This window comes from Budorcas taxicolor, chromosome 13 (assembly GCF_023091745.1).
Source record: "Budorcas taxicolor isolate Tak-1 chromosome 13, Takin1.1, whole genome shotgun sequence".
NCBI lineage: Eukaryota > Metazoa > Chordata > Mammalia > Artiodactyla > Bovidae > Budorcas > Budorcas taxicolor.
The window spans coordinates 58,531,743-58,558,630 of NC_068922.1; the positions used below are offsets into that span (position 1 = coordinate 58,531,743).

The 26,888-nt window shown below is 56.6% G+C and overlaps 1 protein-coding gene across 4 annotated transcripts in view; it reads right to left on the minus strand.

Moving 5' to 3' along the window:
* Positions 1 to 26,188, minus strand: part of RBM38 (RNA binding motif protein 38) — a 45,230-nt gene extending 19,042 nt beyond the window's left edge. Inside the window, exons 1-4 of one of the 4 annotated variants that reach the window (XM_052650386.1) lie at positions 25,776 to 26,188; positions 24,913 to 25,036; positions 24,390 to 24,444; positions 4,537 to 7,051 (exon numbers count right to left, since the gene is read on the minus strand). In XM_052650386.1, coding sequence (XP_052506346.1) covers positions 6,646 to 7,051; positions 24,390 to 24,444; positions 24,913 to 25,036; positions 25,776 to 26,012 — 822 coding nt within the window. In that variant the 5' untranslated portion in view covers positions 26,013 to 26,188 and the 3' untranslated portion in view covers positions 4,537 to 6,645. The other 3 variants (XM_052650388.1, XM_052650387.1, XM_052650389.1) reach the window with 3 other exon arrangements.
* Between the last annotated feature and the right edge of the window lie 700 nt (positions 26,189 to 26,888).

A 26,888-nucleotide genomic window follows, 5' to 3' on the forward strand; every position in this document is an offset into this window, starting at 1 on the left:
TTCTTTCTACTCTTTTTGTTTTTTTATAATCACAGAAGCAATACACCTCTGCAGCATCACATTCAAACAGAAATATGTATGGAGTAAAAAGTAAAATCCGTATTCGCCAGAGAGCACTCCTCAAACCAGGAATTCCACGAATGCCCCTTTCATTGGAGCCCCCCACCCCATGGGTTACACATGATGCCCCCACGTCCACCACAGACTATAGTGATGGAGGCCCAGGGCCAGACGAGTGTGGGTGAAGGCCTTGGAGAGGTCTGGGTCCTCTCCCCATCTTGGCTAAGCCCAGAGCTTCCCCTCCCCTTGTGACCTGGAGATGCAGCCCAGCGCAGGGACTGAGCACATGGTCGCAGCCTCTACCTCCACAGTTCTAGCCAAGCAGACACTGGGGAACAAACATCAGGAAGGTTGGGAACCCATCACATGCGTCGTCCAAAACAGAAGTGATACTCGGCGATAAATAAGTGTGAGAAGGGTCCAGAGCTCTGCTTTTTTCCCATGGTGACTTCCGTCGCTCTTTTGGAATACTCTTTCATCGTCTTTTCTCATCTTTTCAGAGCCACTGCTTTGCTGGTTTTGTAAGACCTGTCTGGTGAGGTGGGCCTGGTATGTGGCAGGCCACCCCCTGGCCCCCCAGCCTCTGCAACCACCAAGTTCCTATCGCTATGGTTTGCCTGTTCTGGACATGTCATATGAATGGAATCACGAGACGTGGTCTTTGGCGACTGGTTTCTGCCAGCTGTCATCCTGTCGTCAAGGTTCACCTGTGTGAGCACATATCCGAATTTCATGTGTAGAAAACAAACATGTGATTCCCAAAAGGGGAAAAGCAGGGAGGGATTAATTGGGAGGCTCAGATTTACATATACACACTACTATATATCAAGTAGATAACTAGTGAAGACCTACTATGTAGCAAAGGGACCACTACTCAGTACTCTGTAATGACCTATATGGGAATAGAATCTAAAAAAAGAGGGGATATATGTGTAACTGATTCACTTTGCTGTTCAGCAGAAACTAACATAACATTGTAAATCAACTATACTCCAATAAAAATTTTAAAAAGGCAATTTCATCCCCTTTTATGGAAAATAATATTCTTTGTATAGGATACTATATTTTGTTTATCTGTTTTTCAATGGTGGACAGTGAGTGCATCTCCACTTTGGGGCTATTGTGAATAGGCCGGCTAGAATGTTCATGGACAAGGTTTTGCACGCATATAGGTTTTTATTTGTCTTGGTATATACCCAGGCGTGCAATTTATGGGTTGTATGGTTATTGGTGCTGCTGCTGCTGTTTAGTCACTAAGACATCTCCACTCTTTGCGACCCCATAGACTGTAGCCTGGCCTGCTCCTCTGTCCATGGGATTTTCCAGTTTCCCAGGCAAGAATACTGGAGTGGGTTGCCATTTCCTTCTCCAGGAGATCTTCCTGACCCAGGGATCGAACTTGGGTCTCCTGCTTAGCAGGCAGATTCTTTACCACTGAGCCACCTGGGAAGCCCCATGGTAACTCTACATTTAATCATTTGAAAACTGCTGGACAATCTTCTGTTCATATTCCTGCCAGCAGGACGAAAATGAAAGTCCCTCAGTCGTGCCTGACTCTTTGCGACCCCATGGGCTATACAGTACATGGAATTCTCCAGGCCAAAAATACTGGAGTGGGTAGCCGTTCCCTTCTCCAGGGGATCTTCCCAATCCAGGGATCGTACCCAGGTCTACCTATATTACAGGCAGATTCTTTACCAGCTGAGCCACAAGAGAAGCCCAGAGAGTTTCATTTCCTCCCACACCACCAACACGGGTTCTTGCCTGACTTTTCCTTCCAGCAACCATAGGGGCTGTGAAGTGGCATCTCACTTTTTTGTTTTGATTCCATTTAGTGTTATTGTTTTTAAACAGTCTAAATTGTAATAAAAACCCCACGCTATATTCACAGAGAGTCTCAGAGCCACATAAAGGAAGTGGATGGGGGGCTCCCCTGCTCTCACCAGCTATCCTCCAAGGGGATTCACAAAAAATATTTTCTAAACTGAACCATCAAAACCCTAAAAAGGAGACAAATTTGAATTCTTCCTCCAACTACAAGAGGACAGAGTTTTTCTGGACCTCTGAAGAAATGAGAGAGGATAAACAGGTAAAATGGACAGGTGGAAACATACAAGACATTAAACCATCGCGATGCTCTTTAAATAATACCCATGCCCAGACCCTTCTCTCAGAGACCAAGCTTCAGCTGGTCCCAGTGGGGCCCATGCAGTGTGGTTTGGGGAAGTTCCCTGGAGCCAGGCTGTGGGTGCCACCAGGAACCTGTTCCCTGCAGATTGTTTGTGCCTTTGGGGGGTTATATCTGTCTAGTTAAAGCCAGAGAGCAAGGGGTACTATCAGTATTGGCAGTGGTCCAGCGAAAGCCCGAGATCCTCAGAATAGAAGGGGAGAAAATGCTGGGGAACCAGGGACTAACCTGTTTTCCTTGGACCAAGGACAACAGCGCTGACTGTTCTAAAGGGCTGGCACCCCTCAAGCTCCTCCCTCAAACCTGGCCCTCACTGCTTTTTCCACAGTTATCCCAGGAGGCACAGATGAGGAAACCAAGGATCAGAGAGGGTGAGTGACTCACCCAAGGTCACACGGCTTGTAAAGAAAGAAACTCAAATTCAGACTCATGTCTGTCTAATTCCAAACCCTTGCACTGGACACTTGCACTGACTTCACTGGAATGGGGATGGGGGCTGGCGGTCTATCTAACCTACCATTCATCCTTCCAGCATCCCTCCATCCATCAGTCCTCCCTTCCCTCTCTCTCTGTCCATACTTTCTTCCCTTCATTCATCCCTCCCTCCCTCCATCCATCCATCAAGGCTCAACTGCATGAACATCCTCCACTTAGACACTGATGTGGATAAAATGGACGTGTATCTGATGTGGCCCCTGCCTTTCTCCCCAGTTGACTCCCTCCCATGGCTCCTAGCTGGCAAACTAAAACACCCACCAGAGCTTAGTGAGAAGCACAGTCAGGACTGGTGGGGACTGTGGCGAAGGAAGGGGAGGAGCGAGTGTTCTGTTGTTGCTCTGTTGGACTGTGGGCCAGAGAAGCTTCTCTCCAAGTCACAAAGGTACCTCTACCTCATGGCTCTTCATGGCTGCACCGAATTACACATCACCATTCCTTCCAGTGGAGAAGCCAGCAGCAGGTTGAGGGGGTAACTTTGGCATCAGACCCGCTGAGGTTTGGACCCCAGCTCTGCCAGCTTCCTAATTACTTTGAACCTCAGTTTCTGCATCTGTAAAATGGGGACAATGTACATGCATGCTGCATGGGGTTTGTGAGCTGACACAGCCAAGCAGTCAGCACAGTGCCTGGCAGAAGCTAGGTGCTCAGTAAGTACGGGATTCTCTGTCTGGCCTCCTCCCACGAGGAGGAACACGGCAGCCTCACTCGCCCCTGCCTTCCATCCCCTGAGACCTTGGAGGCTCCTATTTAAACCTCAGCTCCAGGCTCAGGATCGTGGCCTTTTTTGCAAGTCCCTCCCTCATCCTCCACTCATGGGAGCCAAGCAGACTCTTCACCTGGGCCAGGTGAGCTCATGCAGACCAACCAGGCCGAGACCGGATCTGCAGCAAATGGGGGCAGGCGTCCTGGATGTGCTGAAGGCTGGTGAGCTGGGATGGTGTGAGGCCTTGGGTCAGGCAGGAGCAGGATGCCAGGAGAACACAGCCCAAAGGACCCAGTCAGCTCCAAGGCGGAAGAAGGAGGATACAAGAGGCAGCCTGGACCCATTCCTACCTAAGGATGCTCTGAGGCCACACTCAGGCTCTTGTTCTGGGTGATGGCAACACAAGATAGCTGCTCCGAAAGGGAAGAAAAGTCAGAGTGAACAAAGATGGGGGTGGGGTGGAGAAGCAGTTTCGACAAGGAGGTCTAGGAAGGCATCTTTCGGGTGGGGAACAGGGGTGACATCTGAGCTGAGACTGGTGACTTTTGAACTAAGGCTGAGAAACAGAATACCTAGGGGGAGAGTGGCTTGTGAGAAAGGCATCTGCGAGGTGGTAGGGCCAGTTCAGCCAGGCACAGAACTGAGATTTTATTCCAGGGCAATGGGGGAGCCACAGAGGCTTCTATGCCAGGGAACAGCATGTTCTGTGTTACCTTTTTAGAAGATTGAGTGGGTCACCCTAGATAAGAGGTGGGAGGAGGCAAGGACAGCTGGGACCCCACCCAGCTCTGGCTCATCAGAGACGCCCAGAAGACCAATATAAGCAAGCCGACGGGCACTGAAATGACCCCACCCTGGTAGTATTTGGAGTATGTGCACAGAAATGTAACATCAACCAGATGCCAAACTTCCGTCTCCAATTTTTCTTGCTCAGTTGCAAATCGTACAGAATTGTGTTAAGAAAAAAGTAAAATTTCCCTGTAGTCCTGGTATTATTAACATCCCTGGTGGTTCATATGGTGAAGAATCTGCCTGCAATTCAAGAGACCCAGGTTCAATCCCTGGGTTGGGAAGATCCCCTGGAGAAAGGAATGGATACCCACTCAGGTATTTTTGCCTGGAGAATTCCATGGACAGAGGAGCCTGGCAGGCTACAGTCCATGGGGTCGCAAACAGTCGGACACGCCTGAGTGACTATAACACTTTCACACTAGTTCCTTCCTCTTGTTTATTACATACATATGGAAATTATTTGAATAAATTCCCTTTATTTTGGAATTTTCCCCCAACCTTGCTAATGTTATCATTTAGAAATAAAAGACCTTCATTTTTAATTCATCTACAAGTGTCTCCATCATGGGGCCCAGGGGAGTGAGCAGGAGGCACCTTGAACTCTCGAGCTGTCTCTAACGTAGCCAGCTTAGTTGGCTGGTGTTCGGGGCTTGGGGTGGGGGATGGAGTTGCCTCATCCTTGATCTCCAGGCTGCTGTGTACACAAGGCTTGAGGTGAGCAGACAGTGGAGCAGGGCTGATAAGCACAGCCGGACACTTATCGGCCCCAGCAGGAGGCCCAGGTGGTATCTGGAGGGCCAGGTGCCCACCCCACGCCGTGGCCCATGCCCCGTGCAGACACCCAGCCCCAGGGCACGCTGGGCAGCTGCCCTGTATTTGGACAGCCCCCAATCCCAGGGGGCTCCGGGTTTGGTGTTTACATCTTGGGGACAAGCACAAGTGTGACTCAGCTCTCTAGGCAGGGACCAGCGGGGTAGAGAGTGAGGAAGGAGAGAATGGGGCACGGGTGGGGGAGGCCAGCGCCCAGCCCTTGGGGCAGGGTGGTGTGTGTCCTCCAGATTCTGGATTCTTGTATCCAAATCCTGGCAGCCACACGAGCTCTCTAGCCACGGGCAGGCAGCTGACTCTCCCAGCCTTGGTTTTCCTGCCTGTGAGCTGGGCACAGTCAACCCCCTGTGGGTTGCCAAAAGGATTCAGGGAGAGAATAGGTATAGACTATGGAAAGCCATCAGAAGTGTTCAGTGACAGTCGGTTGTCATGACCCTGGGGACAGCCTTAAGTTCAGTGACAGTCGGTTGTCATGACACTGGGGACAGCCTTAAGTTCCGTGACAGTCGGTTGTCATGACACTGGGGACAGCCTTAAGTTCAGTGACAGTCGGTTGTCATGACCCTGGGGAGAGCCTTAAGTTCAGTGATGGTCGGTTGTCATGACCCTGGGGAGAGCCTTAAGTTCCAGAGCTGAGGGTAATGCGGGGGAGGGTGTGCCTCATTTGATGGAAACATGGGGTCTTTCATCCACAGGCGGGACCCCTAGAGGCAGAGGGCGGCTTTCACAGGAATTGGGGTGGTTTTCTCACCTCCACCCTCCACTGCTTGCTCAGCTTTCCCACGGGCACGGGGCTGAGGCTTCAGGAGCTGGGCGTCTGCCCACAGCACTGAGCACTTTACCTAAGTCACCCTCTTTCATCCTAGTGGTGGTCTGGGGAGGGGACCGTGGTGATCACACTGTGTGCAGGTGATCATGACCCAGTTACTGCCTAGGGACAGGCAGTGACGAGGAAAGCCAGAGCCAGAGGTAACTTTGCACTGCAACATGTTGGCCTAGTGGGGTCTGCCTGCCTGGAGGAGGCTTGTGGGCAGGGTGGTGAGGGAGCCCTGGCCAAGACATTCCACCTCGAGCTCCCGGGGGGCCACAGAGCCAGAGGCCAACATCACAGACAAACCCAAGCCTGGACCAACCATGTAGCCCCTCTGAGTCTCAGTCTTCTCCTCTGTAAAATGGGACTATTAACCCACACCTTGTGGGAGGGTTCTGACCAGGAGGAACAGAGCCAGCACACGGGCGAACACCACGTGGTCTACCCACGGCAGCACCCCACTCAAGGACCCTAAATGTGAAAGCACCTTGGGCCGCAAGTCCTACACAAGGTTCAGATGCCCCATGATGACTGCTCACCATACCTGAGCAACACGATGAGGCAGAAACTTCAGCTGCCATCTCAGAACTGCCCCTGGGGAGCCGGGTGACCCTGGGCAAGTTCTGTGCACACTCTCCGATGACAGCCCCAGCTCACCTGGCTGGTGTGAAGGTCGGGAGAGGGACTGAGTCAGTAACAGTGCGCCCAAAGCCCCTGTGAGTAGGATGTTAGCGTACTGGACTCACAGTTACCTGCCAGGAGAGTCTAAGACAGAAACTGCATGATGGACAGTCCCACCTTCCTCCCTAGTAACAAAAGGCTTTCTGTATTCCAGGTAAATATCCAGCTAAACATCTGTTTTACCCACTCGCCTCTCATGGTTGAGTGTGGCCATGTGACTAAGTTCTGGTCAGTGAGATGGAAGAGCAATGTGCAATTTCTGTGAAACCTCCTTGGGAACTCCCAGCTTGAGGTATTCCTTTCACTTTCCTCCTTCTTCTTTCTGTCTAGAAGTCTGAGGTGATGGCTGGATTTCTGGCAGCCACCTTGTTTCACGTGATGTCTTGAGAAAGTAAGCCATGTGCTGAAACAGTGCCATTGGAAGTTAGAAGGAGCCTGCTTCTGACGACCGGAGCGCTCATTTAAACACTGCACCTTCTGCTTCAGATTTCTTTTACATGAGAAAAACAAAAAAAAAGAACTTGTAACTTGCTAAGAACCAGTTACTGGTTGTTTTTTTTTTTCTTTTGTATATCACTCAGCCTAATTTTAAGTAATGCGGACCCTTTGAGATTGTATATATCCAGAGTCTTGATTGCAAAGGACAGAAAAAAATAAAATTAAATTGGGGTAAGTGAAAAAGGAAATGTATTAGCTCTTATAATGGGGAAGTCCAAGGTCTAATTCAGGCACAGCTGGATCGAGGAGCCCCATAGATGTCACTAAGACCTTGTTTTGACTCCTCAGCTCTTTCCCTAGTATGGTCTCTTCATAGGCACACATAGACCTGCCTCTCCACTCCATGCCTTCGCCCCAGCCCACCCCTCCCCCTCCCCCAGCCCACCCCTCCCCCTCCCCCAGCAGCTCCAGGCTTATCTGCTCCCAGATTGGCTCCCCAGCAGACAGACAGCTTCCTTCCCTCAAGAGGACCAGTAGGAATCCAGAACTGGGTCATATGCCTAACGCTGAACCAATCACCGAGGCCCCTCTCACTACACTGCCTGCTGGGGATGTAGCAGAGCAGGGACAGAGCCCTGGTCTCGGGGGACTGTTGTGGCCCCTTTCTCAGCGAGGCTCAGGGAGGCAGAGACCTGGCTGAGCTCACCCTGCCAGCCTCAGAGGGCACCAGGGCCCCGGATCAGGCACAGGCCCTTCGCCTCCATGGCAGAGCACCTCCCACCGCCACGCCTCAGGGGCCCAGGCCATGGTGACTCCACTTCTGTGTCTCAGTTTCCCCATCTGTGCAAAAGGCCATCTGAGTGTCCCCTTGTGGGTAACCAACCATCCAGGAAAAGCGCTCGCACACAGCGCCCGAGCCAGGTCAGCCCGTGGATGTCGGCAGCCGTATTTACTGTCCTCGTTTATAATCATCGTCGGGGCATCCCAAGTGCACGGACCACTGCCTGCTGCCCTCAGCTTGCTCCTGCCCTGCACTAAGTGAACTGACTCTGGAAGCTCGCTCTCTGGGGTTTACCACCGTCCAGAGCCCTCAGTCTCGGCCCCCAGGAGGATGTGTATGAGGCCTCGAGGCCGGTCCCAGAGGCTGCCACCAGCCGATAGCGACAGGAAATGGGCTGGCTGCAAGTGGCCCTCCAGATAACCCTGGCAGCACTCGCCACCCACCCCCAGCCCTTATCAACAGCAGCAAATGTCTTCTCAGAGCTGGGAGCCCTGTGGTGACCTTCATGACCCCTTGCCAGTGTTTGCAAACTAAGACCCAGATGGAGGGAGAGAGGCAGGGGGCAGGGGCAGGTGTGAGGGGGCATCAGGGGTCCCTGGTGAGACAAGGAAACCCTGCCTGGCAGGATCTCACCTGATTTGACCCCGGGAACCTTGACCCTTCCCTGGGCAGAGGCTGGGGACCTAGACCACAGAAAGGGGGAATTCGTAAATCTCAGAATCAAATGGAATGAAACAGACCCAAAGCAATCCCACGGCGACCCCAGGACACCACAGGGAAGGTGGCTCCCAGTCTGCCTCAAGCCACCTCCCTCAATCAGGGTAAGTCATCTCGCTTCAAAGCCAAAGGCTGAGCACGTGGAATTGTCATTGGACCTGGGGTCAGACCCAGCCACCTAGCTCTGGGCAGGCGCTACGCTCCTCATGCATCATCTGTCTGTTCCCTGCGGACACTGTGGCAGCTCTGGCCTCTGTCCGCCCCACCCCTCCCCTGGCCCCAGCTCCTCTCGTCTCAGATCTGCCCAGCACACTCCAGCCTGGATGGATGGTTCCAAAACTCCCGCTGGTGTCCTCTGCCAGAATCAAGTTCCAAATGCCAGCGGGCCTCAGTTTCCCTGCTGTGCCTGGCACAACATTACATGTGGGGGACATACAGGACACAAAGCAGATGCCCCCCTGGTGTCGGTGTTCCAGTGGGGGTGGGACAGGGTCAGGTGAGGTTACACCAGACAGGGGACACAGTTCAGCTGTCTGGACTGAGACTGGGGCCAGAGGAGGCTGCTGGGACAAAGATGCACTAGGAGCTGGAGGAGTCCGGCAGGTAAAAGCTGGAGGATTCGACAGCAAGTGCAAAGGTCCTGTGGTGGGCTTTGGTGTGGCCTTCCAGACCACGGTGACAGCTTTGGCTTTTTCCTCAAGGATGATGGGGAGCCACAGAAGGTTCTGAGCTGGGGGAGCAGGGAAGCCCACTGATGTCAAACAGGGCCCTCTGGCTGTAAGATGCAGACCATGGACCGCCAGAGGACAGGGGCAGAAGCAGCGAAGGGGCCACTGCAAGGGTCCAGGAGAGAGGAAGGCAATGCTGCACCAGGGCCGGAAACAGAGTGGGGGCAAGGAGTGGGCTGACAAGAGACAGGCTTAGCAGGAGTTGCACACGAGGGTGAGGGAGGAGTTCGGAGTGACCAGAGGGAGCCTGGCTCGCCTACCGGGCAGGAGATAAGTGGGGGAGATGGCACAGACACACAAGCTCTGCAAAGGTCCAGGACAAGCAGCCTGGTGCCTGGAGAGTGACTGTCCCAAAGTAGGCCAACCTCGACCTCCGAGCTCTTCTCAGACTGGCTTCCCCACCAGGAGCACCCACCTCATTTCCCCAGATCACCAGGAGGAACCCCTCCCTTCAGCTGCTCTTGGTGCTTCCTACCTGTTCAGCCCTCCCCTCCCGTCCCCCAGGGCATCGACCGCACTGTGCCGAGCTCACCAGGCAGTGGGCGTCTCTGCACTGTACCCCTCCCCCCACCCAGACTGTGCTCACAGCATGCTCACTGGTCTCTGCTGCCCCCTCAGCCCCGCCACCTCCTACGCTCACCTGCCACCCTGCCTCCCCTCACCAGCCTCTCCAGCCACCTGGGCCTTGGCGCCTGCTGCTCCTCTGCCTGGAACCCAGGCCACCTCCTCCATCACCTGGTAATACATCCTGACCGGTATATGACATCACTGCATTTGCATGTTTCCTGCGTCCCCCTCACTGCTTTGCATGCTTGCTGTGTGTCCCTACTAGACTCTAACCCCCCCGGGCAGGACTGCATGCTTTGTTTATGACTACTCCCAGTGCTTTGCATGGGACCTGGCATATAACAATTTCTTGAAATCAATGAATGAATGAACGAATGAGGGAGCAATTGAGGGGATGAGCAAACGAACCTCCCTTTCCAGCCTTCACACTCCTTCCAGAAGGCCTCCATGATCTCCCACGGCTGATGGGGTGGTGGAAGAGGCTGGGACTCCCCCGAGATGGGACCCCCTTACTCACACAGCCTAGACATCTCTTCTCCACCCTGACTTGTGTCTGGCTGCCAGTGCCCCAAGGGTGGGTGGCCTGGATACCTGCTCCTCAGCTCTCTTAGCAGGTGCCACCCAGGTTCCGCCAGCAGCGCCCAGCTTTCCCTTCCATGAGGCTCCAGTGGCGCCATCAATGACAACACCCTACCCAACCCCCTGACCTCTGCCCCTAGGGCCCTGCTCCCAGCACATCAACAATGCTGAGCCTGGTTGCTGTGGGGGTCGGAGGCGCCCCCTTTGAGGGGAAAAAAACCACAGACCCATTTTTCTTTAAAGAAAACAAGTTTTATTTTTTATAATCAGAACATTCTAATAAAAATATTATTATAATATTAGCTACCTTTACTTTCTGGGCTTTGACTCTGCACCAGGCGTGCAGCAAAGCCCACGTACGTCAGCCCCGAGGCCTCCCGCGTCCCTGAGGTAGGTCTGAAGGAGCACCCCAGTGCCCCCAACCTTCCAGCCCGCCCGCCCCTCATCTCTCCCCTGCTCCTCCAGGGTGAGGCCCCATCATGGTATATGTGAACCGCTGCCTCCTCTCCCTGAGCTCGCAAGGCAGGCAGACATGTCTCAGCTTAAACCCGCAGGTTGTATACAGCAGGCGGCACTATGGGGGTGGGGAGTGGGGTGAGGACCACCCTGTGCTCTGAGCCTCTATCCTGCCAGCCGGCAGGGATGTGGTGGTCCAACCCCTCAGCCAGCACTCCCTTCATGGCCTCGGGGAGCGGGCCAAGCTTAAGACAACTCACTGTCAAGATGCCTACCTCTGAGGAGCTCGGGCTGGCAGACACTTATCAGAAGAACACCACCAATATCTCTTCAGGCGGACGAGCCATTGACCAAAGCAAGTCTCAGAATCAAAAAAACGGGTTTCGGATTCTTGGCGATGGGAGTCTCCATTGAAAAAATAGACTGAAACTCTGAAATCATCTTAGTAGCAAAACAACAATGATAAGAAAAAGCCGCAGTGCTTCGATGGAACAGACCATGGCTGGCTGCCCCAGTCGCTGGTCACCGGGGGCCCTGCCGCAGCTGGGAGCCTGGGGGGTCGGGGTCGCCAGGCCAGCATGTAGACAATGGGAATCCCGGGGGTGGGAGAGCCCCCACCTGCGGTTCAGAGTCATGCGGATGGAGCGACAACAGTCAATGCACCTCGCAATCCTGGGCTTCCCTGGAGTAATAAGGCCTCTCTGACGGGACCCAGAGGGCGGCCAGGGTTTACGAAGGGTCCAGAAGACGCCGCTGGGTGCTGGGGGAACCGCCTGCGGGCTCCTAGGGCATGGGAGGGTAGGGACGGTGCGTGTGCGACATTCAGGCTGATCTTCGATTAACTTTCGGTCATTCAAGTCCTCCCTCAAGACATGATGTCCCAGGTGTAAAGAGCAGTGGTCTCTGGGCCATCCAGGGTGCCGGTGGGGTCCCGCGGGGTCCCCCGAGGCCCAGGGGTGGGTGTGCACCCCTGGACCCGGCTGGCGCCCACCCAGCCCACAATGACGGGGCCGTGGTCGCAGGCGGGGGCAGCCTCACTGCATCCGGTCAGGCTGCAGCTGTGGAGGCTGGTACTGCAGGAAGGTGGTGCCCGTGGGAGCCGCGGCTGAGAGAGCCTGGGGCACGGCGGCTGGGTAGCTGTAGCCCACGAAGCTGGCGGCTGTGGCGGGCGAGGCGGCGTACGGGTACTGGTCATAGGTGGCCGGTGGGTACTGGGCATAGGCCGGGCTGGCCGGCGTGTACTCGATGTAAGGCGAGGACAGAGGTGGAACCGGGGCAGCCGGGATCACCACGCTGGGCTGGACGATGGCTTGTGGGTAGATATAGTGGGGGGTCAGCCTGCAGGGCCAAGCAGAGAGGGTCAGGGTCAGGTGACAGAGCAGGGAAACACAGCTGGCTCCAGGGTGGAGTGGAGGAGCTGGGACTGCTGGGCAATGCTGCGTCACCCTCCTGTGTCTCCACTCCCTCATCTGTAAAATGGGTGCAGTCTGAGCAATAAGGCTGCTTCCACCACAGGGCCGTGGCACTGGCCACGCCCACAACCTGCACAGCACTCTCCCAGAAACCCACAGGGATCCCACCGGCCTTCTTCAAGCCTGTACTCAAAATGTCTCCTCACTGAACCCCTCCAGGAACCCCCCTCAAACCACCCTACACCCCAAACACCATCCATTCCTGACAGGAGCAACAGCATGACTACCTGGGGGCCAGAGGGAGTTTAAAAATGATTAGCAATTTCAGAACCAGTGCATCAAACCGAGCACAAGTCCCCATGTGATCACCTAGGGCACAGATCCATGAAGCCAGCCCTGTCCCCACCCCCACTTCCCTACTCATCTTCCAATATCTTGCCACGCCCCGAAGTGACACCTACGCAACTTACTTATTTCCCACATCTGTCTCCCCCGACTAAAACGTCAGCCCCCTATGAACTGATAACACAGAACTTGGCACCCATCATGGGCTCACTTGCTGAGTGAACGAAGAAAACAATGAACAGAAGTATAACCGGATGGTGGTACTAAGAGCAAAGATGACGGCCAAGCCTTAGGGACAGGGCCCAGCAGCCCGGTGGCCACGTCTCACATAAGACTAACTGGTGAACCTTCCCCTAGAGTGGCTCTCATAATTATCTCAGTTTACAACAAACACTGGGCTCAGAGGCACCTCACCCACAGTACCAGAGCAGAGGGAATGGGATGTGGCCCCTGGGCGTCAGTCTGAGAGCTGTGACCTGCACCTAGCACTCATCGCACCCGGCAGGCTGCCCACTGTGGGTGCTGTGCATGCCGCGCACCCAGCCCTCCACCACAGGGGTGATCCTGCACATCGCCAAAGGGGAAAGTGAAGCTCAGGAAGGCAGTATCAGCAGGTGCCTCCTCTGCCAGCCAGCGCCCAGCCCCATAGCCAGCCTGCAGCAGCGCCCACGGCAGGGGTGGGCACAAAGCCACCAGGGCGGGGCATCAGCTCCTCGTCCTCCTCTCAGACCTGCTTGAGGTACACAGGACGGGGCCTCTACACCTGTAAGACAGGCCCGGGAACCCTGTCCTGCCACCCTTCCATTTCGAAGAGAAGCTGCTTGGAAAGCAAAAGGGAAAATGTTCCCTCCTGGGAATCCCACAGGCGTGGCAGGGCCAGAAACTGGGTCAGCTAGGGGACAGCAAGCAGGGCCCTGGAAGCCAGGTTCCCTCCCCTGCCGGGCCCCTCAGCATCCAGGAGCCCTTGCTCCTGAAAAAAGACGGGGCTCAGTGGGTCCTGGCCGCCCCCCTGGGAACACAGAAAAAGCAGAGAAACCCCAGTGTCATCCATCAGGACAAAGCAGTGCCCAGGGTCCCCCAGACCAACCCACGGGGCAGCAGGACAAAGTCCAATCTCACCCTCAAGCCACTCCCTCTCCACGCTGCCGGGAGAGAAAACCAGGCCACAGAACAGACATGCTGTTTATGCAGAACTGTTATATTTATACCGAACGGTAATAATGTTCACTAAAAAAATCAAATGTGTGTTTATACCAGTGCTAAGGATGGGCGAGGTGGAATCGTATGAAACTGCCATTTTCACGGGTCCAAGAAGTTGAATGACAGCAACTTTATGTGGCCCGATGTTTTGAATGCAAAGAAAAGGCCGGGAAGGGGGCTGTGGAGGGGGTAGGGGGGTGGGCAGTTGGTGCCTGTGGGTCTGAGTATCTCTATGAGGCAAACAGACTCATGGGCAACAGAAGAGATAAGAAGCACTATTCGCACCAGCCACAAAGGAGAAGCAACCCAAGCTCCCGTCTAAGGATGAATGGGTTTCCAGACTGCGGTGTATGCATGCCAAGGAATGTTATTCTGCCATAAAAAGGAGTAACACGCTGACACATACCACCACTATGCGGATGAACCTTGAGGACACGACGCTGGGTGAAAGCAGCCAGAAGTGAAAGGCTCTGGACTGCACAATTCCACGCATGGAAACCTCCACAGAAGCGAGTCCAGAGAGAAAGTGGTGATAGTGCAGGGGCTTCAGGAAGCAGGAGAGGGGAAGGGGCGCTATGTGGTCTCCCCCTGGGTGACGGAGAAGTTCTGAATCAGATGGTGGTGATGAATACACAGCTTTGTGAAAATGCTTAATGCCCTAAAATGGCAGATTTTAGGTTATGTGTGCTTTACCCAGGGCTCCCCTGTGATTCAGCAGTAAAGAACCTGTCTGCCAATGCAGGAGACACAGGAGATGTGGGTTCGATTCCTGGGTCAAGAAGATTCCCCTTGAGGAGGGTATGACAACCCATTCCAGTATTCTTGCCTGGAAAATCTCATGGACAGAGGAGTCTGGTGGGCTCCAGTCCACAAGGTTGCAGAGTTGGGCAAGACTGAGTGACTAAGTACTCCCTCACACCTTACCACAATAAAGCACACACATGCAAGAAGCAATCCTGAGCCAGGGGTGAACCATCCAGTGAGGGCAGAGTTGAGGTGGGGTCAGGTACCACAGCCTCGTGGACACAGCAGCAGGCCCCACCCTAGGGGTGAGAGCCTGGGCACACCTGGCCAGTCCCAGAGCAGCCCCAGTTGCCCCCAGCCAAGCAGTTCTCACACTGGATCCCCTCATCCCTGCTATTTGCCCTCCTAGGTGGCAGCACCCCTATGGTTGCCATGGCGACCCACTCCTGCTTGTCAGGAGGTCAGACAGCTTCCTGTAGGAACCTGCACACTGGCCCCAGGCCAAGCTCTCTCCCCCTCATTAGAGGTTTCTGCTGTCCACCCTCTCCTGCTTCTCTGGTGGGAACAAGAGCCCTGAACGGAGTAGGGCCTGGGTTCGAATTCCACCTCTGCCTCCCCAGGCTTCTCTCCTGTCTGTGGGTGTGCTCTGGGCCAGGACACAGCAGCGAGAAGACTACACAGCCCCTGGCCTCTCAGAGCTCAGAATCCAGGAGGAGAGACACACAAATATGCCATCCCGCGGACCAGAGTCGGGAGTGGTTAGGGGAGGCTTCTTGGAGGAGGGGGCAGCTGCTTGGAGCCTGAGCTCCTGGTCCATCTCCCCCACTGGACCTCACATGAGTGGGTGGAGGCTCTGCCTGGCACCTTGCCCAGGCCCACGGATGGAGAAGGGGCTGGGCATTTGGTGCTGACACCAAGAGAGAAGAGGGGCCACACCAACAGTTCCATTTCTTGATATCCAGTCTGCCCACAGGAAATCACCTAAGTATTTACACAGAAGTATATGAGGACTTGAGAATCCAGAGCAAACACATCGTCCCTTATTTAAAAGGGTATGTGATATGAAGCATATGAGTTTGCCTTTTGGGTCTCAGCTTAATAACTTAATAATTTGATAATTGAATAAATTGGTAACAATGGAAACAGTGCCATCTATTTCACAAGATTGTGATAATTTTAAAAGCTATATTTAAAAGCATATATTTAAAAAACCAGGCAGGAAAAAAGTAAAACAAGCAAGGAACTAATACCTGGTCAATATTCTGTGTCTATTTCTTGGGTATCCACTATGTGACAGACACTTTCTTTTCACCTTCATGGAGCACTTTTATTTTCAGTCTAATTATTAAAAAAAAAAAAAAAAGAGGAGCCCCAGCTGTCCAGACCCCTCCCTAAAGAGAAGCCAGTGGTGACGTGAGGGAGCGGATCTCGGTGCAGTGCTCCAGAAACCCCAGCACATTCCTGAGGGTGAGGTTCTGGAAGTTTTGAGCCCAGAACTTCTCCCAACACAGGCAAGGACACCCCCGCTTCAGAGAGCAGACAGCCAAGTCTGACGGGGTCTGGGAACCTGCATCCAACAGGCCCCCGGGGATGCAGGTACACGCTGCACCGCAGAAGTACCACCCAGACCAGGCACAAGCTGTCCACGCAGGAGACGTGCCCAGGGCGCAGAAATGACAGGATTCTGGCCATGCCTGCCACAAGGATGCCAGCCAGGAGAGCCAGCATGCTCACCAGGCTTCCGACACTCGGCACCGTGAGGACCACGGAGCTGACCTGCTGGGGATGCTCAGACATGGTGGGTGAGTAAGCTTCAGGTTGGGAGGAAGGGGGGTTCCCACTTGCTGGCCTGCAGGGACACTGTGAGTCTGCATCTGTTCATCTGTGTCCCTCAAGCACCCTGTCCCACCCTCCACTCTGTGAAAAGCCAAAGATAACATATGAAGCATTTCACAGCCAGAAAATAGGTGCTGATGTTGCCCCATTTCTCAGGAAAACTTAGGCCCCAAGAGGCCAAGGGACTGGCAGTCACACAGCCAGGAGACAAGAGCAGGGCTCTGCCGCTGTGCAAGCCCTGCAGAGTCAAGGGGGAGGAAGCTATGAAGCTCCCCCCAACAGGGGGCTGGGCCCCTCAGATCTGCATTCAAGTTACAGAGCTTCCATGAGCCTCAGTTTTCCCATCTTTAAAACGGGTCTGGCAGAAGCTGACCTCAGGGCTTGAGAGCAGAGATCCTCTACCAGACCAGCATTTCTCAGCCGCAGTGACTTCACGCCAGGGGCCACTCTGCATGAATGTGACATTTCTGGCTGTCACCTGGCAGGTAGGGAGTGCCACTGGTGGAGGCTGGGGACACTGCTAACATTCCACAGCACACAGGACGGTCCCCCTACAAAGAATTCACCAGCATCATGCTGAGGTCAAGACCTGCTGTAAACTACAAGGCAAAAGGCCGATACAAGGAGTCCTAACCACTGTCCCAACCAGAAACCCACACAGGGGGCTGGGGAGGAAGCCAGGTGGGAACCAAGGAGCCGAGCTGGCACATGAACACAAACACTCAGGAAGGAACAAACACACACACATATACGCACCCACCAGAATCTCCAGTGAGAAGGAAAACCCAGCCAAACCAGCGGCTGGCCCCGTCTGAGCATAGCCCTCTGGATCCCTCCCAGGCCTACACACCACAAAAGGGGGGCATCTCGGACACCTGGCACCAGGACACAGGGTGCGTGTGCCCAGCGGGTTCCTCGGCGCCCCACCTGCTCCTCAGAAAGGTCAGCTGCCGCTGGCCTCCACGTACTCCATCTACAGGCTTCTGAAGAGGGCGCAGACTTGGCACGTTCTGTCCCCAGACTGGACATGCTTCTCTGTGCACAGGGCCTTTGCACCTACTGTTCCCGCTGCTGACAGGCTCCTTCCCACAGCTCAAGCACCTCCACAGAGGCCTTCCCTGACCACCACCCCCTCACCTCCTGCACACCGCTGGCCATACTTCCTTCCTACAGCCTCAAACCACTTTATCATCCACCTGTCTTCCCGAGGGCAGGGACATGGCCTGGACCGCTCAGTCCCCAGCACCTAGCCAGCACCAGCCGAGAGCCAAGGGCCTTGCTGGCACTGGGTGCAAAAGGGGCTTCCTCCAGGGCCCTGCTGCTTTCTGAGTTCGGAGTCTTGGCCCTCGGAAGGCAGCAGAAGCAGCAGCCCGACCTGGAATGGCCATTAGGGCCAGCACAGCTTTGCTCGGCAACTCACAGCCATGAACCCTAGGGAGGCAAGAACCACAGCCTCCGTTCAAGTCTGACTCTGCACCTGTCAGCCTCAGTACTGTCCTGGGGGCTGGGGCTGCCCTCTTTCCGTACCCCCAGGGACCTCAGCAGCACCAATGACCCCTCCTCCTCGAGCCTGAGGAAGGGCAAGAACATCCCACCCAGCCAGGACAGACAGAAGGCCCTCCCAGCCCAGCCCCATGGAGGGCAGACCAGAGACCCGGAGGGAAAAGCAAACCAGCAAGCAGGACAGTTAGTGGGTCAGAACCTAAAAAGCAGGTGACCCAACGCCTAGGCCAGGACTTGGGCAAAACAAACCCACAAAACCCCAGACTGTGGGAAGTGGAGGGGGCTACAGCCGGCCAGGTTCAAAAGGCCAGGCCATCCTGGAGGGGCACATGCTCAGGTTGAGCAGCCCCTGCTGAAAGGGCGATGGCAGAGATCTCTGCCTGGACCCACACGCCCAGGGTGAGCAGTTCCCAGCCAGGAGCGACCCAGCTGTCTTGGGCCAATGGAGACCGGGGTGTAGGACTGAGAACCCCGAGTCTAGATCTCGGCCACGGCTGCCCCAGTCCCTCGGCCCTCTCAGGCCTGTTTCCCTGTCTGTAAACCAAGGGTGACACAGAGAGCAATAGAGCCTCCCTGGGACCCCTGGAGGCAGAAGTCTAGGGGTCTGATCAGCAGCGTCTGGGGACTCCTGGGCAGGTGGGGGTGGAGGGGGGCAGCTGAGGGAGCTGGCGCCAGGAGACAGACGGCCTCATACCCCACACACTCAGAGCGAAACTCCCAGTGCAAAGGGATGGGTTGCCGTCCCAAGCGCTTACTCTGTGAACGCACGGTCACCCTCGAAAATAAAAATAAAAAAGGCAAATGAGCCCATTTCACTTTTTCTGTTCTCTGGAGGTTTGGCCTGATAGGCTGGAGAAGTCGGCAGCTGCTGGGGTACAACTCAGGATTCTTAGGCCAGGGAGGGCCCCCCTAGGACTTCCCAGAAGGGGGCCTCCAGGCTCTCTGGGGCCACTGGATCAGAGCAGGTGCGATGCATCCCCCGTGGGGCAGTGCCAGGCCCTGGCTTGGCCTCACCACCGGAACCTGTCCAAGCCCAAACACCGGCCCTTCCCCCCAGACTGCAGCCTCCCTCACTGCCAAGGCCAATCAAACTGCTGTGAGCTCAGGCCCAATGTTCTAGAATCCTCCTGGACTCCCTTCTTTCGTACGTTCTTTAAATGTACACAGAATCCCACAACTCCACACCCCTGTGCTGGTCCAGGCAGCCACCATGCCCTCAGTGGCTCAGGCCCACCCGGCAGCCAGAGAGGCTCTAAAGATGCAAGTGACTCGGCTCTCACATGTTCAGGGCCCACAGAAGCCCCATACGACTCAGAGTAAAATCCAAACGCCCCCACTGGACCACTAAGGCCCTACGTGAGCTGAGGCCACCCTGCTGGGTCCATGACTCCCCTCAATCTCCCACTTCCTCCCACCAGTCATACCAGCCTCCCATCGGCTGCTCCCTTCCCCCCAGGAGCACCAGTCACCACCTCTGCCAAAGTCCTGTAATCACAAGCAGGACCAGGGCTCCCTTCATCCCAAGCTGCCACAAATTGGCATACGTCCTTTGAACAAACTGAATGAATGAGAGCAGGGCTTCTTCCCCACCCTCGACGTGGGAGGGGTCAGAAGAATGATCCAGGTGCCCCCCTAGCACTCTGCAGAGTACTCATCACATCCACGCAGCAGCCGGGGAAACGGAGACTTCAAGAGGAAAGGTCATCACAAGAACAAAGGGTCACCCAGGCAAGTCATGGGGCTCCCAGGCTCCTCCCACGGCCTCCTCCCGCTGCAGCGTGAAGGGCCTGGCCCATCTGGGAGCCCCCTCTCCCACACTCCTACCCACCCATGGGTCCAGGATGCCTGCATCAGCCTGAGCGTGGTCAGGCCTCTGCCCTGCAGCCTTCAGTACAGGGTCCCTCCTGCCAGGGCGGCTGGCGGGGAGCTCGCCCTTGGACAAGAACCCAAGAACCACCCGGAGGCCGGTGTCTGTTACAGCAGACGGCGACAAACAACAGGTGCGCACGGGCACCCGCGGGGAGGGCCACGCGCCGGCCCACGCCTCGCTCCAGTGAGAGCCAAACAGGAAGCAACGGGGTGGGGAGGGGCAGGACCACCCCAGACACCCTGAAAGTAAAAACAAGCCATGTGATGCTACACAGGGAGGGTACAGGCTTCCTCTCTGCCCCCTCGCAAAGCCTCCATTCTGACCTCACTTCCTGCCACACCTCCAAGGTGCTGGCCCCCACCCCCTGCCCCCGGCCCAGGTGCTGACCCCCATTCTAGGCTACTCCTGGCTTTATTTATATCATATCATGAGCTAACAAAGCTCTCCAGGTACAGTACAGGAGGCCCCCTGCAGTGTCCCCAGTGGTGATGTCTCACAACACAACATGCCACCAAGCCCAAGAGTCCATAGCAGGCATGCTGCTCTTAGCTGGCTCCCGGCCCTGCTCTGATTTCACCATCTGGGGGTGTCCTAGGGTGCAAGTCTGTGACTGTCATACTCGCAGAGCACCCTCCCTACCCTTACATCATGACACAGGCCTGTCCTGCCCCCACGAGGCCCCCTGCCAGCCAGCTGCTCTGTCCAGCTGTACCCATCACATGTGCAGATGGATTTCTAATGGTCTGGCATCCCTGCCAGAAAGTGAGACGGAGAACCAACCACATCTTTCAAAGTATCCAGCAGGTGTTCAATAAATACTTGAGGAACAAAGCATTTGGGAACAGCTCATTCCCTTCTGCCCAGTCCCGTGTGCTCCATGCTACTGAGAAACAGACATCTTCCTGTCACCCTGTGGCCCCCTCTCCGACCCCCTGGCTGGGCAGGTACCCACGACCTGATGACAACAAGGGCAGCGGGTCTCAACCTGGGCACTGGGGACCATCACAGAGACAGAGACGGGGCCCGGAAACCTTCAGCCAAATGGAGTGTGCAGGTGCTGAGGAAGGAGATCCTGGGCTCTGGTCAGTTCTGTGGGTTCTGGCTCTGACTTGTCCGAGAGCTGGCCAGACAGCGGTGCTGGGGCCTCGGGGAAGGAGGGAGGGTGCTGGAGCCCCCAACTCAGGCTCCAGTGCCTGTGCCATGCACGTTCAGCTCTGGCAAGTTTCCCCGCACCCAGCACCTGCACAGGTGGAAGGGGCAACAGACTGTGGCCGAGCCGCTGTGAGATGAGTCACTGTGCACCCATCTTTCCGTGGGCCAGGCCCTCATCGCACGGCTCTGCATGCAGGCGCGGGCCCATCCCCACTCAGCCCTACGAGGTGGCACTGACACGATCCCCACCTTCAGAAAGGGAGAAGGGGGTGGGCCTGACCCCGAGCCTGGTCAGGCTCCCGGGGCCTCGCTCTGGCACGAAGCCTGCCTGATACCCATTGGCCACCGGACCCTGTCCTGTCATCTGGGCCCGAGGGCTTGGCTTGCTCCCAGCACTGAGCGGGGCTCATGGTGGACAGGTATGAGGCCCACAGTGAGTCCCCCTTAAGAAGTTGGGGTTGGGGGAGATGAGCCTAGAGAAGCAGGTAACCCTTCAAAAATACCCCAAGGAGAGGCTCCCAGCGTAGTTGGGTCCAGGACACACCTTAGCTCCTACCGGCCTCAGGCCCAGCCTGGACAGACAGCTGGCTGTCAGACAGCCCTGACACCAGCCGAGAAGCCCCTTCCGAGCCAGACCCAACACTCTGCCTGGACCCTTGCCTGTAGGCTGCTGACTGTCCCACCCGGTGGGCCGCTCGGCAGGGTGGTCTCTGGCTGTAGTTGTCTCCCCCTGAGACCGGCCACTTGCCCCCTCCCAAAGAAGTCTTCTCCAGACCCAAGCCTCAGCCGTCATGAATGTGACGGAAATGTCCCACTCAAGGTAGACCCTGAAAGACCCTGTTCTTGACGAGAAGATAAACCGGGGAGGAGGAACCCAGGCAGAAAACAGAACGTCAAAGTCCTTTGGCAAATCTTCCCACCCCAACGTTTATGACCCGGCCAGGCGAGGATTCCGCAGTGGCTGAGCCCGGGAGTTGGGGGTCTGGGGTCTTTGGAGCTGCTCTGGGCACAGGAGTGAGGCTGGAAAGCCTAGGGAAAGTTCCGCCGGGCAGGAGAGGGGTTAACGGGTTCACAAACCCTGGGCTGCCCAGGCCTCCCTGCCAGCCTGGAGCTGACACAACTGACCGCTGAGTCAGGCCCGACCGGGCTCCCGGGCCCGATTGTTTGTAAAGACAAAAGGGACGCTGACGGCCCAAGTCTCCAGCCAGGCGGGCGGGCGCTGGGAGGAGACAGCTGACCCCGAAAGCCTGGCCGAGGCCCCTCCTGCCCCTGGGTCTCAGTGCGGCCTGGTGGGAGGCGACCATCCACCAGCCGCTGGAAAAGGCACAGCTGGACTGTCCCTCCGACCCCTTGTCCCTGTTTGTCAACTGTCCTTCCACCCCTTGGCAACCAACAAATAGAGCCTCTGCATCGTCATGGGTCTTAAATGGCCGGCCAGCAGATTCAGTTACAAAACATTGTCCCCGGCACTCAGGAGCACATGGCAGTGAAATCTGAGTGACCCCTGACCACCCTCCCATGGGCGACACTCTGAGGACTGTGGGGGAAACCGTCTGGGCACCCTTTCCACCTCCCACCCCAGAGAGCAGAGGCTGAGAGCACGGGGCCAGAGCCAGCTTGTGGAGGTTCAAATCCCCTCACTTCAGCAACCCTGGATGGGTCATTAACTGTTTTTAACCTCTCTTTGCCCATTTCCACACCTATGAGGAAGGGATGATGTCCGTCCCAACCTCAGAGAAGTGCCACAAGGGTGTGGAGCACCTAGCCCCGTGAGCTGGCACTGCCTTGCGTGGTTATTATTCTCATTTTCCAGATGAGGAAATGGAAGGCTCAGGAGGAGGAGACGTCACTTATCAAGGAGGACCTCACTGGTAAAGTGACAAAGCCAGGATTTGAACCCAGGTCCGCAGGCTCAAGTCCCAGATATCAGGACTCTGATACAGTCCCAGAAGCAGCTGTAATGGGTCAGAACAGAGCTCAGGCCAAAGCGGAAAGCCACGGAGGCATTTTAAGCAGAGGAGAGCTGCGTGTGCTCAAGGCTCACACCCGGATCTCAGTGCTAGCTCCTGTCCCAGCCCCTGACCCAGGAAACAGAACCAGGACTGTGAAAAGTGAGGAACGCCCTCCCCGTGTGGCCTGAACCCAAACAGGAAGAACCTGGGTGACAGCAGGAAGATGGGGGTGTCCCCAAACACCTTCAAAGACGCCTACAGACATAGATGAAGCAGATCCCAGAGTGGGAAGGAAACCAGAGCCCCCTGCTCCCGGCTGCCCTCCAGGCTTCCTCCCAGGAGGACACACAAGGCACTGGGCTCACACACAGTCTCTGACCCACAACGGGGGCAGGCACTGGACAGCCGCAGAGACTGCCTGTCAGGGCAAGGAGCCTCGAATCATGGCCAACCTGCCCAGGCCACCCGAGCCCAGCTCCCAACCTGCTCCAAAGCCTGGTCCACAACACCCCAGTGAGCCAGGTGAGCAATCAAATCAAGTCTCTGGGGCAGATACACACACACATACTTGCAACTTTCAACACAAAACACAGGGCCTGGAATCTGGTCTCTGATAAGCTTAAGAAGTTCTACCATCCTAAAAGGGGCTGCCTGTTCTATAAATGGCCCCCCAACACAAACCCCCCATCGTAATCAACACATTCCCCACACCAGGGCACAGAGCCGACATCAATCACGGGGCTGAGAAGTCGGCCAGTACGGCAGGCTCCTTTGCGCATCTGAAGTCTGTGTCCTTTCCCAAACAGCTGCCAAGCCTTATTAGATGCTTTAAAAAACAAAAGAGAAGGCCCTTTTGGGTGGAGGAGGGTGGGACACGCTACTCCAAAGCACGTTAGACAAAAGGCCCACAGGCTGAGCCCACTTGGGCGGAGACATCTGGCCCTAATTCCAGCTCACCTGCTGCAGCTTCACAAACACTGGACCGGTTGGCAGTGACCTGCTGCCGCCATCTGTTGGGCACTGGAGCAGGTCAGAGAGGCGCCCTCAGAAGAGCCTGGCCCAGTTCCTGGTCGGCAAACACTTCCAGCATGCTCACCTACCTGCCTGGCCTCCACCCACAGAACTCAGAAGGGCTATCATTATCCCATTTTACAGGTGAGGAACACGAGGCACACAACCAATAAGGGGAAGCCAGGACCTGAATTCAAGCCCACCGGCTCCAGAGTGCATGTTTCCCATCTCTCTTCAGTGTGGCCTTCGCCAGGGGCAGAGAAATGCAATCCGCCTTCTCTCCCTTCTCTCAGCTGAACCCTTCCCACTCCCACAACACGATCACGCTTCTGAAAGACTGGAGCAAGTGATGGGTCTCAGATAGAGAAAGGGAGCTGCAGATAGTGCCACCAACGCCGGGGGGTCAGCGGTCCTGGGGTGAGAGGCTCCCTCAGACCGAGGGCCACCTGCACGGGGAGACCCAGGAAGCCCACAGTGCCCTGACCTAGTCTCCAAGGGCTGTGCGCACCCCAGCCCCAGCCGACCACGTCCACTCACCCGTAAGTCCGCTGGATCAAAGTAGGGGGCACCTGCTGCACGCTGATGGCAAAGCCTAAAATGAGAGACCAGTTAGGGAGGGGCCCAGCCTCACCAAGGGAAGACCCCTACAGCCCTCCACCTCTAGTCTAAAGGGGTAAACAGCTTCCTCTCCCCTCCCAGGCACCTCCACCTGAACCCCAGAACTCCCAGCAAAAGGGGGCCCACAGAGCTGAGGGGCAGCAGCCGCTGGGCTAGTGTCCTCCCGAGCTCCAGCTCTGGGACCCACTTCCTCCCTCCGGTGAGGACAGCTGACAAGCGGGTGACCTGCCCTCCTCGCCCTGTCCCACCGGCACATGCTGCCGGAGGAAGGGGTTCGACTTCCCAGCTGGGGGATGACTGCCCTGTGACGGCTCTCTTGGAGCACATGACAGCCGACTGCTACTCCTGGAGCAGGGCAGGGTGTGGGGGGGGGCCTCTTCCACCCTGCAGATACCAAGGCTGAATATAGCAACCAGAAGCACAGGAAAGCACGGACTCTCACCCGTCTGGAGGCTGCGCGGCTTGGCACCCAGATAGGCCAAGTTCACGTTTGCCTTGCGACCATCGATGTTGGGGTTAGGGTCTTTGCAAGCCCTCTCTGCGGCTGCCCGGTCGGCCATGGTCACCTGGAGGAGCACAGAGGCATCAGGGGCTTCCCCAGAAGGTGGGGGAAGCAGAGAGTGTCTAGAGCCCAGGCACCCCGGCATTCACTTCTCCTGACTCCAGGTGCCCGCCCAGCCCCCGTCCAGCCTAGGGCCCCCACCCCAAAGCTGCCCTTGGACCCCAGCTCCTCCCTCCGAGCTCAAGCGCTAAGAAACGCGGCCTGGAAGGGCAAAAACAATCCCCGGGGACGACAGCGAAACCCGAAGGGAGGGAGGGGTCCTGGCCTGGCCTACCCGGCCCTGGGGACCACCAGTTTCCTCACGGGAGGGGTTTGGGGACACCCTAGTTAGAAAAGGAGTAAGAGAAGTGTTTTCAGGCCGACTCTGACTTAGGTTGTTTGGGGTGTCTGTGGGAGTTGCTGGAAAATAAAACACGGGTTGCTCAAAGGCTCCTAGGTGCCCCAGGGTGAAGCCCTGTTCCTCGCTCGCTTGTTGCTCCAGGAAGTGCCGAAAAGTAGCCGGCTGTCCCCAAAACCTCTCCACAAACTTAGAAGAGTCCTAATTGAACAGAGCGGCTCTCCCTTTTAAAGCCGGCGTGGCGTGGGGGCAGGGAGACGGGGTCAGGACCGGCTGCAGCCCGAGAACGGTCAGCAGGTGCCGAGCCGGCGGGAGGCGCCCGGGGCTGGCGTGCGCCCGCCGCTTGACTCAGCGCCCCGGCCGCGATAAGTGCGGGGCGGGAGCGTCCGGCCGCGGGGCCACTTACGAAGCCGTATCCGCGAGACTTGCCCGTCTGGCGGTCGGTGATGACCACGGCCTCCTCGATGTCCCCGAAGCCCTCGAAGTACTTCCTGAGCGAGGCGTCGGTGGTATGGTAGGGCAGGCCGCCCACGAAAATCTTGGTGAACGTGGTGTCCTTCTGCGAGCCGTGCATGGCGCCGGGGGCGGCCGGGGGCCGCGAGAAGCCCGCGCTCGGGGCGCACGGCGCGGGCTGCAGCAGCATGGGGGGCGCCCCGCCGCCTACGGACCCGGGCCGCGTGGGGCTGCGCTCATTGAGGGCGGTGGGGGGGCGAGCGGGGCAGCAGGGGCGCCGGTCTAGCCGCCAGGCCAGTCCACGCGCGGGCCGCTCCCGCCGTGCGCGCCTCACTGCGCTGCGCTGCGCTCCAGCCGGCGTTGAGGGCACCCTGCGCCTCAGCGCCTGCCCCGCGGGCTTTGTAGTCGGCCCCGCCCCGGCCCCGCCCCCGGCCCGCCCAGGCCCCTCCCTATAAAGTCGGCCCCGCCCCCAGCCTCAGCCCCGCCCCGCCCCGGGCGCGCGAGGAGCGCCGGGAAGAGTAGTCCAGGTCCCGCCCCACCGCGCCCCACGTGCGGTGGGGAAGCACTTGGAGCAGGGCGCGCACTTGCGGAGGGGGAACATCCGGGTTTTCTAGGGCACCTGTTCCGTGCTCGCTGGGTTCCGGGCCCCTCTCCTCGTATAGATCACAGTCTAGCGAATCAGATGTACACGATTCAGATCGTGTTTAGTGAGTCGGCGTTTCTCCCAGTGCTGCCTCCAGTACAACAACGTATTGAAGGTGAAATGATTTTTGTCTTTACGCACAGGTGCTAAGTAGTTTCAGTAGTGTCCCACTCTGTGACCGCCACGGACTATACCCTGCCAGGTTCCTCTGTCCTTGGAATTCTCTAGGCAAGAATACCGGAGTGGGTTGCCATGCCCTCCTCCAGGAGATCTTTTCAATCCACAGACTGAACCCTCATCTCTTATGTCTTCTGCACCGGCAGGCAGGTTCTTTACCACTAGAGCCACCTGGGAAGCCCCGTTTGTTGAGAATGTATGTGTGTATGTGTGCGTGCGTGTGTGTGTCTGTGGTCTATATACATG